Source organism: Neodiprion fabricii, chromosome 3 (assembly GCF_021155785.1).
Source record: "Neodiprion fabricii isolate iyNeoFabr1 chromosome 3, iyNeoFabr1.1, whole genome shotgun sequence".
Classification (NCBI taxonomy): domain Eukaryota; kingdom Metazoa; phylum Arthropoda; class Insecta; order Hymenoptera; family Diprionidae; genus Neodiprion; species Neodiprion fabricii.
Genome location: NC_060241.1, coordinates 17,485,086 through 17,497,329, shown reverse-complemented (window position 1 = coordinate 17,497,329; position 12,244 = coordinate 17,485,086). Strand labels below are relative to the sequence as shown.

Genomic DNA, 12,244 nt, shown 5'->3' with positions numbered 1-12,244 from the left:
CGCTTCGGTGCTTCGCGAATTGTGAAGTCTGTCCCAACCATGATCTCGGAAAATGATTCTGTTGAGATTTGCATATTTCAATATTTGCCAAAATATGCACGCCTGCTCCTAGTTAATACGCAAAATTCTTGCCCTCGGAAAGAAGTATGATGCAAAATGGCAAAGGTGCTTGTTGGAAAATTTAGAGACTTGTGATAATTATTGAAATCAGACCATCATCGATCAACTCTCAACCTTGCGAAATTTTACTCGGTTACTCTAACTCAATCTAAGTCTTTTTACAGGTGAGTGATAATTTGTTCATAACTCTGTACAACTGTGCCTAATCATTTTCTAGTTATATGCCACGCGTCAGTTTTATAAACCTTGACCCTCTTCTCGAAACGTAATTTCTCTAAATTAGGACATATCATATCTCAATCTACGCGTTCGCCAATTGTCTAAATTAAAATCCGTACTTAACCTTTCAATTGTACTCCATGATCTTAAGTGAACTGTTAGAACAGCGAGTTTATCAAAAACAATAACAGCCGTCGCTGTTCGTGACTGTTCTAGCAAAACGACAACTTCTAAATTAGTGTTTTGCTCGTACGTTGAACCACAAGGATTTTGAATGCTCGACTCTCGGCATCCGTGCGGCACGCTTCTCGTGTTACTGTAAGTAATAATTGATCGAATTCACGTTACTAACTCATAGTACAAGCAACGTACGTAATGAGAAATTTGATCTATAATAAAACCGATGACTCAACTGTATGATTCGAAATAACCATTTCGGTTATATCATATCAAACTAAAATAAAACAAGTGACGACAGAAAATTGTGTCAATACCATGACACGATACTTGAAACGTGTAATTATGTTTTAAAAATAATCCACTGCAGGTTGTACAGTTCATTGGTTTCGGTTGAGTATCTATTTATCACACCGCGCCAATTAACTCCAGACATACGTTGTGTATGTCCGGTTTTTACTCTTTTCTTTTTATAACGTGATGCTTGTACGCATCGTAATCAAAGTTTTTAATTAATAGGGATTAAAGATACGGTGACGACCGAAAAGATTTGAAAGTGAAAGATTCCGTGGGTCACTTCATTAGAGAATACACGTCTGAGTTAGATAAGAGAACCATATCGGTGTACGATATCATTATTTGCCCCGTGGACAGGGACGCGAGTACCTTGAGGGCAGTGCAAAAAAATTTAAAAAACGAAAAGCAGGAACATTAATTTACAAGCGTTTCTCGAATTTTCCACATCCCATACTGTAATGGCGATGTGTCTAACTCTACATGTTCTACAAATACTCGTTCGTTCTGCATTGGTATGCAACGTCAAATTCGGCGAACCGTTCGAATGCGATTGATTTTCTTTAATATGCACCACTACAGGATGGCCTACTGATGGCGACAACTGTGAATTTCCGACGCAACTCGAAAGAGTTACCAATCAAATGGATTGGGTACCAGTTTCATGTAACAGGCCTTAACGACCCAGATGACCTTCTGAATTAGGTACAAGAATTGATCTGGCTAAGTTTAGATTCTAATACCATGAGACATAATCTTTGAAACAAATTAGTCAAATGTTCCCTAAATTATACCAGACTGACTGATTTTATATTACATTTGAAAATAGGCGTGTTGTTGTTCCAAATTTTATTATTACTCGAATAACATGGCAATAAACGAAACAGAAAAGTCACTCGAAGTAAAGGCGAAGAGTTTACAATAGAATACATATATCCTGACCCTGAGGCCATAAGAATAATCTGACCAAATAGAGTCATATAAATTTTCTGTAGTCTGGGTGTAGTGGCAGGAATCGGTAGAATTCCTCGTGAATACGTGACTCGGAATAATCACACGGTTTGTAAAATTATCGAACAATCAACCAACTGCGCACGCAGCTATGGTGAGCATATTTGCGATGCAACGCACGTTTCAACTATTAGGCATGTATAGCAATACAGGTGTATCAGTTGGTGTGCGATAGAGTAACGCGGACTCGAGCCAATCAAAACGGATCCAAGCGAGCCACCGCCAGCAGTAGCTGTTAATTAATCCGTCTGCACTGAAGACCATACGCTATTCGCTTGGTCATACTTTATCTACGATTAGCGTTGATTGAACTAGCTGCTGATATATCGTAAGAGCAACTTCATAATTTGCATATTCCTACCGACGTTTAAAGCTTATTAAAATTAGCAGACGATTTAGGACTTCATTCTTGATGTGTGAATGTTAGGTACATACAATTGTTGTTTCGATCAGTACTTTGATGAAAGTCGATGAACGTGGTCGACGGAAATGGTAATGGAATGGTATCTACGCGTACCTTAAAGTTTTCCAAAGAAAGGAAATTGTAATATTCGCATGACAGTCTCATCGTGACAATTGGTTATGGTCTTTCGAAAATTTACCTTATTTAAGTTTAAGTTGTGTACTTGAATAACTTTGAGGCTCCTGTTGGTTCAGAAACGTTACGACGATCGAACGAGTGTATAATGGCTTAGGCTGCTTATCCACCATTAAGGTACCTACTGAAACAAGCCTTATTTCAGAAATTTTAGCTGATCTTCGAGTACATTCATACGCAGTAATGCGCATATTATGTAGTGAAAATTGTATCTATAATGATTGTATGATCCAGTTTTTCAAGCAATGCTTCGTTAGCGGTCTTCCTGGTAAGATATAAAACAATTTGTAAATCAAGCGTTTGTATAAATGGTCGACAGTGAATATTATAAGAGTTAATATCAAAGCTACACTCTAAATTCCAGATATCTCCTATGATTCTTGTACTCTCTAGAAGTGTCCAAATAATGGAAAATTCTACGGCTGCCCTACTTCCCAATTTTGCAGCCAGCCTGATGAAATTTTTGACACCGTACCTAAAAGATGAAGAGATCTAGCTTTTATTTCTAGCTTTTATATCATTCAAGTCGTAACTTTTAAATGATTACATTTAAACGCATGGAACTGATGACGAGTTATCGGATAATACTAGACATGCCACATATATAGGAATACCCTGAAGTTCGAAGGGTAAATCTAACTCAAGTGACCAATGTGTTTTATAAAAAATCGATTAATAAGTACTGGTGCCTGCGTAAAAGTACAAAATTTTTAATCGAATAGAGTGTAGACGCGTTGTGTGAAGTCTGAGACTACAAAGAGTTAACCATTGGGTTTGTAACATTCTTACAGCGTTACCTTTGAAAATCTTCCAGATCATATTTATCGTCCGTCGTTAAAGGTTTTCCTAGTTTCTCGAAAGAACTACATTCCATTGGAAATTGTTCCAACTAAATTCTGAGGGACTATAAAATCTCCATCTAAAGAGCCTCTAATTTAATTTAAGATTTATACGCTGACCCGTCTCTACGAAATTCCTCTTGGTTTTTACTAATTTATCCGCTCTTCATCTTTCGTCGTGTCTAATTTATCCTCTATATCTTTACACCCACCTTACAGTACCCGTACAAGTTTCACGTGTATGGAGCAGCGAGACACCCTAAAGAACCTTGCACACTTGCCGAGTATCGCCTCCTAGTATCTTTTTCATTACACTGAACCAGAAGTACATTGTCCATAACGGTATACGAACAAAACAGCACAACGCGATTGGTGGGGATGTTTTTTTTTTTTTTTTTTTTTTTTTTTTTTTTTTTTTTTTTTTTTTTTTTTTTTTTTATCATTACACCGAGTATTTCCCGATCCTGTTTCGCGATTTTTTATTTCAGTAATTATTCAGCCCAGTAAGATATTCGACCGGTACGCAGCACACGTGCACTTTACATTCGTGTAACTTGAACATCGAGCATAATATTCGTTAACCACTGTAATTACCAGTCGTATAAATGTTGGAAGAAAAGAAATTGAAAATTAAAAAAATGAAATGACAGAACAAGCCGAACCGTAGAAAGGGACGCGTAATTACGACAGTCACGCTTAAGGGAATTAAATATGCATTTTCGCAGCAGCAGAGCGGGATCGGAGGGAAGTTGGTTCTTCCCGAGGTGATGTAAACGGAGAGGCCTGGAATTTAAAAAAAATACTTTGCCACCGTGTGGAGGAGACCTTAAAGGTAGTGGCAAACGAATTTCCTTGACGGGGTAGAATCCAGATTTGTCGGTACAAATGAGCCTCTGTATAATTAGGTAGATCGTATCGTGTGAGAAGGTAGGATACACCGTCGTCATACCTTATTCTTCTCTCGACCTACCAGCCGTGGCTGCAGCGGCAGGACGGGCTCTGATATTTCCTCCCATATAATGACGTACCTATACTGCAGCTGAAGAACCGAGAATTCCAGGCTTGTTTCTTTTTTCTTAATTTTTTTTTTTTTTAAACATGCACTCGTGAAACCTTGGCAGTGAAATATCCATACATCGTGGATGTGATTCCGTTCATATCGCAAGTTGCAAGCAATACTATTTTACCTGCGATCCCTAGATCTTGGATGAAGTACATCAGTTTTTTTTTTTAATCAACTTTGAAATTGTCTCGAGTTATTCAAACTTTTCTACTCTACGCTTTTATACTGTAGTATTCATCGGTGTTACCGTCATCTTCCAAGTCTGAGGCGTATTAGGATTAGGATTAAACGGCTTCCATCTTGAGAATCCCTCTTACTCGGTCTGCTCGATGCTTGTTAGTTAGATTGTTTTTGTATTCTTTTTCGTATGTTTGAAATTCCAAATAACACATGTTTTATGACGATGCATACCGTGAAATAGCTTGGTTAAAGATTTTCGGTTACACTCGAGGTACTTCAACTAAAGCCCTGTTACTCGTGTGTTAATTTTAATTTCTTCCTTCCAATTTTCATACCGCAAAACGTATCAGCATTGGATTAGCTTCGCGATTGCGCTCCGCGTATGGTAATTATCGATTGATTCAGTAAATTTTTAATCATCTTTTATCTTTTCCAATCCATAATAATTCAAAATTCGTCTTCCAAGTTTACCGATCAACGAACTCATAACCGATGATTGGTAACTGGATTCTTACATGGCAACGAAAAATTTATTTTTACAAAAAATTTCACACATGACAATGTACGGAAAAGTTGATCCACCGCTTAAACGATGAAACCTGTTGCTTTGTCGTAAGGAAACGTCGTTGTGACAAACTCTGTATGGAATTTTTCGCTTCTACACTTTACTCGCAGCAAAATTTACACCGCGTGTCTGGGTTGTTTCGATCTTGCGTGTCATGAACTTCACGGTCACGGCAGGATGGGTAGATTGTGCGTGGGCGTGCGCGCGTGTGTTTATGCGTGAGTATACATAGTTAACTTTTGTCTAGGATTGAACATCCGGTGCGTCATGGGAAATTCAGAGACGAAGAAAAAAACTAACGAACGGAACGAGCGTATACGCAAGAGAAAAAACATCTACAGGTTAGCCGGGAATATTTCAAATTTCAAGTGGATTACGCATTTGAATAGACAATTACAATAAGAAGCAAAGAACGATGCTTCGAAGACCATAAACTAGTGAATAAGGTATTGCAGTACCGTAAAATGAGATACGTTTAATGTAATTGAAGAAAACGGAGGAATTGAAATAGATTCTATTCGTTGTTGAAATGGCAATTGTTGCAGAAGTCGACGAAAAGTTTCAAGAAAATAAAAAAAAAAAAACTTGCTTGCTATATCAGTAAAATACTGAGAAACGGTTGTATTTAAAAAAAAATCAATTTCTCGACGTGGAAAACGATCTTACGTTTGCAAGGCACGGACAAAATTTCTTTTCTATCGGACTCTTTCAAATCTCCAATCTTTTAGTAAACCGTATAACCGTCAGCGAGACGTATTTTCTCAGAGTGTTACAGAAACGGGTACACTAACGAACGAACGATACACTCTTTAACGCGAATAGTTAAACGACCCGAGCGATTGCTCTTCGTATCATCAAAGGCTCTCACCGTTCCAGAGCGAAGCAATTTCCGCTTATTACACACCAGAGTAGCGATCCTTGTTAACGAGCTCATTACGCGTGTTATTAGAAATTCCAGGCTCTTATCCGGGGCACTTACTAAAGGAATTAAATTGACCCCCTGCGCGCGTATCCACAACCAGCTAAAGTGTGCAAATTCATACCTGCTGTTTCCTCTCATCGCTTTTTCAAACTGTTTTCCGCATATTCCAGACGCGAATCTGCTTACGATCATTCTCGGCATGCAGTCGTAGACAGAGAGAAATAATACCAACGGAGTTGGAGTTGATGGAATTAAGGTGATACAACGTTGAGAGAAAAACACTCTGGCAAGTTTCGCGTTATATTACAGTTTACTCATATTTAAAAGATCCCAGAATTGCGAATTAACGATTTTTACAAAAATCTACTCGAGGCATCGTTAAGTTAACGTTGCGAATTTCAATCTTATGGATATCAACAATAATCTCCGTAACGGACGGGATGTAAGAAATGTGATGTCATTAGAAAAAAAAATTAGAAGTTGTTGGGACAGAATGTAAAAAAAAAAAAAAAAAATTTATCAGCTTTAATTTTCGACGTTCTTAATTTGGCCAGTAATATATTCTGACGAAATGAGCAGAATGTAGAACACTTTTATTATTGCGTCAGTTGAAAGTCTTTTTGGTAATGGGAAGTTAAAGGTGAATCATAAATCCGTGATTCATAAATCTCGTATGCCAAACTTCACGCAACAATTCGTGAGTACGAGAAAATTAACTAAGACAATTTTGTATCCGTCAGGCATTGATTTACAAAGATCTTCACAGAGATATTGGATCGGATTAACGATATGCGTAAATCAGACTTATAAAAAATCATAATTAAACCTACAAATGATTTTGAACAACGGTCGGAATTCTTTCATGTTTTTCAACGATCGCGTATCTTCGAAAGATATCAGATGTCTTGAAAGTCCCGTTGCTGGCGCTTTCATTAACATTAAGCTTACAAAAACTGAATAAATAATAAATAAACAAATATCGTAGAAAAACCAATTTATAAGGACTCACAAGATTAGACACACGCATATTTTCCGCACATATTGTTGCTTACAACCGTCCGAGAGAAGTTTATTATCGTAGTTACTGTACGGTTCATAACTATTTTCATCTCTTACGATAACCAAAAAATACATTTCTGGATACAGAACAAAATTGAGTTTTCTAGCGGTAACCAGATAATCTGGTACCATTTTCTTCTTTTTTATACATTACAGCTACTCGAGGCCTTGTTTAAGTGAAAAAAGATTAGTAACCTGATCAAACGAAGAGATTTACTGTTTCGATAATAAAAAAAAAAAAAAAAACAACACTATAGCAATGACAACTATAAATAAATTAAACAGTTACTTGTACCAAATTCTCTAGTAATATCAACAATATTTCAAACGTTATTGTAACGAGATAGCAATATTTTACTAAAGAATTTCTACAGGTAACTTTGACAAAAGATTTTCTCTCACAGTGTTTGCATGTCAGCTGGACTGATGAATTATCCTTAACGTGTAAGTACCATAGACAATAACTCGACCTGTTCCGTATTCCTCTCCTAGCGTCTATTATACATTACACATGCATATATAAACGTGTGTAGCGCTGAACGGTGTGAATTTTTTTTCACGGTACGTACGCGTTATTTCCAGGCATACGTACGCAATTATCCGTGCAGTTGTCAAAGCGCGCGTGGGAGTGTAACGTGAATTGTTGATCCGAAAGAAACTTTTTTTTTCCGACGTTTACAAAGCCATCTGAACGCTTGCCGCTTTGATGGGCTTCGGCTGACGGACATGAGACACATAAACGGGGTTTTTATTTTTATTTTATTTATGTGTTTTTTTTTTATTTTTTTATTTTTTTCCCCACTCTAAATTCTGTTCTCTTTCTTTTTTTCCTCCACACTGCGGAGACACCTTTGACTCCGGAGTTCTAAACGCGTAGGAAGATACCGAAGGTACTGCTGAAGCATTATTACCGAGAAACTCGAGACGGCCGCGGCGTAAGGTTGAATATTAATGGCAATTCGTGAGAATTTCGTTGACTGAAATTCCGTGTCAAATCGCGCAAGCAGGATCGATGGATCTCCTCCGATATATCGTCGTCGTCGCGCAACGCCTCCTCGTAAAAGAAGAAAAAGAAAAAGAAGAAGACGAAGAGGAAGATGAAAAAGGAAGAGCGTGTGATTATTTCTACTACGTTCAGGATGCGTTGGACGATCTGCCGGTGGTCAGAGATTGACGGAGGAAGCCGACGTGACACGGCACGCATGATTTATAAACGTCAGATTGGCAGTGCGTGGCGGCGTTCAACGGCGCATAGATTCCTCTGCGTAGCGCGTGAAACGCCTGACACGATGACATATTTATGGGGTATTCCGTGTCGGGCGAGCCCACATTTTGGGCCGACTCTTTTTAATTTTTTCCAAAACTTAAGTATGTTGTGGCAAACCCACGGAGAGAGAGAGAGAGAGAGAGAGAGAGAGAGAGAGAGAGAGAGAGAGAGAGAGAGAGAGAGAGAGAGAGAGAGAGAGAGAGAGAGAGAGAGAAAGAGTTTAGAGGTTTACTTATGTCCTAGTTAAACTATGGAGCAAACAAGATTGTTTCACGAAATACATTAAACAACATACAGAACCTTAAAAACTAAACTACAAACTATCTTAAAAAGAAATAGAGTACAACAAATCACAATCCATGTTGAAGATGATATGTGACTTAAAAAAGAAATTCTTAGATCATAACGTTGGCAATCTACATCGTCTCGACAATAACGAACCCAGATAGGGGGAGTGGTGGTAGTAGTGGCTCCTTATCAGTTAAATATAGTGTGACGACAGATCTTTTTTAGATACAGGCGATGATGGGAAGAAGTAAGTGACGAAGGTAATGAATTCCATAAATAGATGGTCGACAGATGGAACGAGTTGCGATGTGTTACTGTGCGGTGAGATGGAATGAAGAATTGTGAGTTAGGAGCTTCAATACGCGGAGGATGGCGAATAACTGATGCTAAAAAGTTGTTAACAACATAAGAAGCGATATGAAGGTAACGTGTTTTGAACACAAAACAAGTGAGAAAATAAAGTCGTTGATTTTTTACCGATAGCCATTGGAGTTGGTGCCAATAAGGTGATAATATATGTATGCTCATCTCTCCTAAGATCGAATATAAAGCTAACTCAACGATTTAAGAGCCGTTATGACTTGTTGTTCAACTCATCAGTCACATCATGATGTACCGGACAACAGTAGTCAATGATGGGAAAAATAAGAGCAGTAACTAGCTTACACCTAAGTTGAGTAGGGAGTGAACTTTTGTGATATTTTAGTCTGTAGAGAGCAGAATCGACTCTTATCGAGATCAGTGAGACTTGATTACTCCGTGACAGGTGTGCAGTAACAAACACTCTCAACATTTAACGCCATGTACACCTAAAGGAGGATGTGAATCTCGTTTCGAACCAGCATTTCACTTTTTCGGATCTTCTTCGGTTTATTTGTTGTAAACAATTGACATAAATAATTCGGGAGGCCGGAACTCTACGCCTCGTAGTTGGAAAAAGCGAGTACTACGATGATATCGTCCGTTCTTTCTTCTTGGGTTGAAATACGAACCAGCATTTCACTTTTTCGATGAAAGATGACACGAATTTTCGAAGATAGGTTGATTCGAAATAAGTGTGTAAAAGATTACAATTTAAGTCGCCAGTAAAAATGATGTTCTCGTATAAGTGCACGTGGGAGTTTGGCTTTACAAGAAAATCATCAAAGAAGTAGAGCCCTTTTGGACGTCGATAAATAGAGGCAAACAATAAAACTTCGGAGCTTCTGGCACGTAGTTCAAGTAACATAAACTCAGGTTTACTGTCAAATTCACTCGGAGAGTTAGCGATGATTTTCGTGGTGAGCGACTTATGAATGTAGCAAGCCACTCCACCTTCCATTTTCCCCTCTCTATCATTACGTCTAAGAAAAGAATCCTGAATGCGAACAAGATCGTCAGAGATGTGCAAATGTATCCACGTGTCGGATGCTGATTTGAAGTGATATGAAACTTTGCTCTCTCGAACAGTAAGCGGACAAAGTCGATATGTCCGAATAAAGAGTTTCCGTTGAATTGAGCAATTCGTAATTCTGTTGATGATGTGGAGACATGTTCGTTCAATTTAATGACCAGCGGTGAGCTAGTCGGCGACCCTGGTCATAAGAATTTTTCGAGATCATGATCCGAAAAAACAAGAGAGAAAGAGAGAGAGATTTTGAACTATAACGTAGCCGCTAAGGTATGTTCGATCCGATATTTTTCGAATTCAGGAAGAAATTGTCCAATTATAATGAAAACAAACGAAACATTTTTACGATGTAATTGCAATAAGTCAGTAAGAAATAAGAAAATTCGAAAAGCAGAAGCTAAGTTATTAACGATTTGATAAAAGGTTTTATAGTGAATTAGAACGTTCGAAATGGTTCGCCGAATTCTCGTTAGTAAAATTTGTTCGGGAATAAAAACTGTCATCGAACGAATACATGCAATTAGTCAGGTTTTAGCTAACGTGAAAGCAATTACGAACTTGGCCAATTCTTGCATCAATTTCAGTCACCGGTTCAACTTTCATGAGCATATTGATGGGATTTTGCAACTGAGCTCGCTAATTCCTGCATTTTTCAAATGCAACAGAATATACATTTGGTTACCTGTTTTTGTACTCTTTAAACTACCTTTGCTTGACGGGAAAAAAAAATTGGTTATCCGTGGTTCGGTCCTAGGTAAATTCGATTCGGCAAGATTTCTGTTGTTATTAATTTTTTTTTTAAATGTACAGTACTTGACGTCTGTAAAAAAAACACCCAAAATTTTGAATTTTTTTTTTTTTTTTTTTTCTAAAGACCTGAAATTCGAGCAAACATTTCAAAACCCATATATCTCACAGTTTCCACAATATTGCTCACGGATGTGCTCATGCCCATTTCGCTGTTCAACCATACCTTCACCTCTTCGATACGCGATCATTTTTATTTTCCAACCTTACTCACCTCGACGACAAAGTAGAGAGGGTCACCTGGGAGGGCATGTACGGCAAGGTATCGGCTGGCGGACACCAGAGGTTGAAGGCAGGACCGCGCAGCTGTGACACCGCTACCGCGCATGCTGCATGCTTCATGTCGCCGCCGCTACGCTCTAGCGTCCTGACTGAAACATTGTTAAAGCACTTCTGTCAATTGTCATTCGATAAAACGAGAATAAGTACGACTCGGGAGAGAGAGAGAGAGAGAGAGAGATAGAGAGACAGAAAGCGTTGCACGACTGGTGCTTTTTTGGACAAACGTATATCGCACACCGTCAAAGATAATTTGCGAGAGTGTACGAGTGAAAAGTTTTTTAAAATAAAAAGAAACGGTAGAGATATTTTTGTGTTAAAGAATAAAACGCTGATTGTAACGTTGATTTTTAGTTTTTTATTTACGTTAGTTTTTTGCGCAAAATGGTTACGTGTAGATACCTCGTTTTTCGTAATTCCAACAATATTCAAAGAGTTTTTTCAACGATACCTGTTTTACCGAATTCTTCTAATTACTCTAGCAAATGAAATTTTTCGCAGTGTGCGTAAAGAATCCGACCTTCGCTGAAAGGAAATAAAATCTGTGAATGTATGGTATACGATGGAAAACGACGGTGGTCTCTCGAATTCTAGAAAACATTCATGCCGATGATGCCTGAAAATTTTTTTATATCTCTACAAATATTTCTAGCCAGACAGCTGCGCGCAAGCTTCACTTTGTTGTTGTACCTTCCTTCTCGAAACCAATTATCATTCTACGGAAGATCCTGGAATGGTTTTTTGCTCGGCGGAGGATTGTACAGAACTTGCCGGGTTGCAGTGCCGCACTAGCCTCGAGAAATCGCTGATAAATTCTGCCATTTCATTCGTATGCAATAAATATCTTGTACAAAACTTCCACCGTTGCATGATTTCATGTTTTTCACTCCGGCATCGGTAAAATATATACTGCCTACGTATTATGAAACGAGTCACCAATCGTTCCTGATCATTGTCATTCAATTTCTGTATCATCCCGCGTCTTTTCTGACTCTCTACAATCTTGGAAAAAAATACTACTATTACGAGTAAACAAGCGTCAGAACCACCAATGAAATGTTTTTTCAATGTGTACCGCGTGGAAAGAAACGAAGACGAAAAAACAGAGAAAGTTATTCAGCTTTGATGGTTTGCTTCACCTTCGTCACAGAGCTGGATAATATTTA

At 38.2% G+C, this 12,244-nt stretch overlaps 2 protein-coding genes across 8 annotated transcripts in view; one reads left to right on the top strand and one right to left on the bottom strand.

Moving 5' to 3' along the window:
- Positions 1–12,244, bottom strand: part of LOC124177564 (protein expanded-like) — a 139,546-nt gene that overhangs the window by 54,327 nt on the left and 72,975 nt on the right. For 4 of the 5 annotated variants that reach the window (XM_046560063.1, XM_046560066.1, XM_046560064.1 and 1 more), the window contains one exon: positions 11,014–11,170. The exons of the other annotated variant lie outside the window; for it this stretch is intronic. In XM_046560063.1, the coding sequence (XP_046416019.1) occupies positions 11,014–11,127 (114 nt within the window). In that variant the 5' untranslated portion in view covers positions 11,128–11,170. The remainder of the gene's footprint in view (positions 1–11,013; positions 11,171–12,244) is intronic. 5 annotated transcript variants of the gene reach the window in all.
- Positions 1–12,244, top strand: part of LOC124177566 (putative sodium-dependent multivitamin transporter) — a 66,274-nt gene that overhangs the window by 43,541 nt on the left and 10,489 nt on the right. The gene's annotated exons all lie outside the window — the stretch shown is intronic.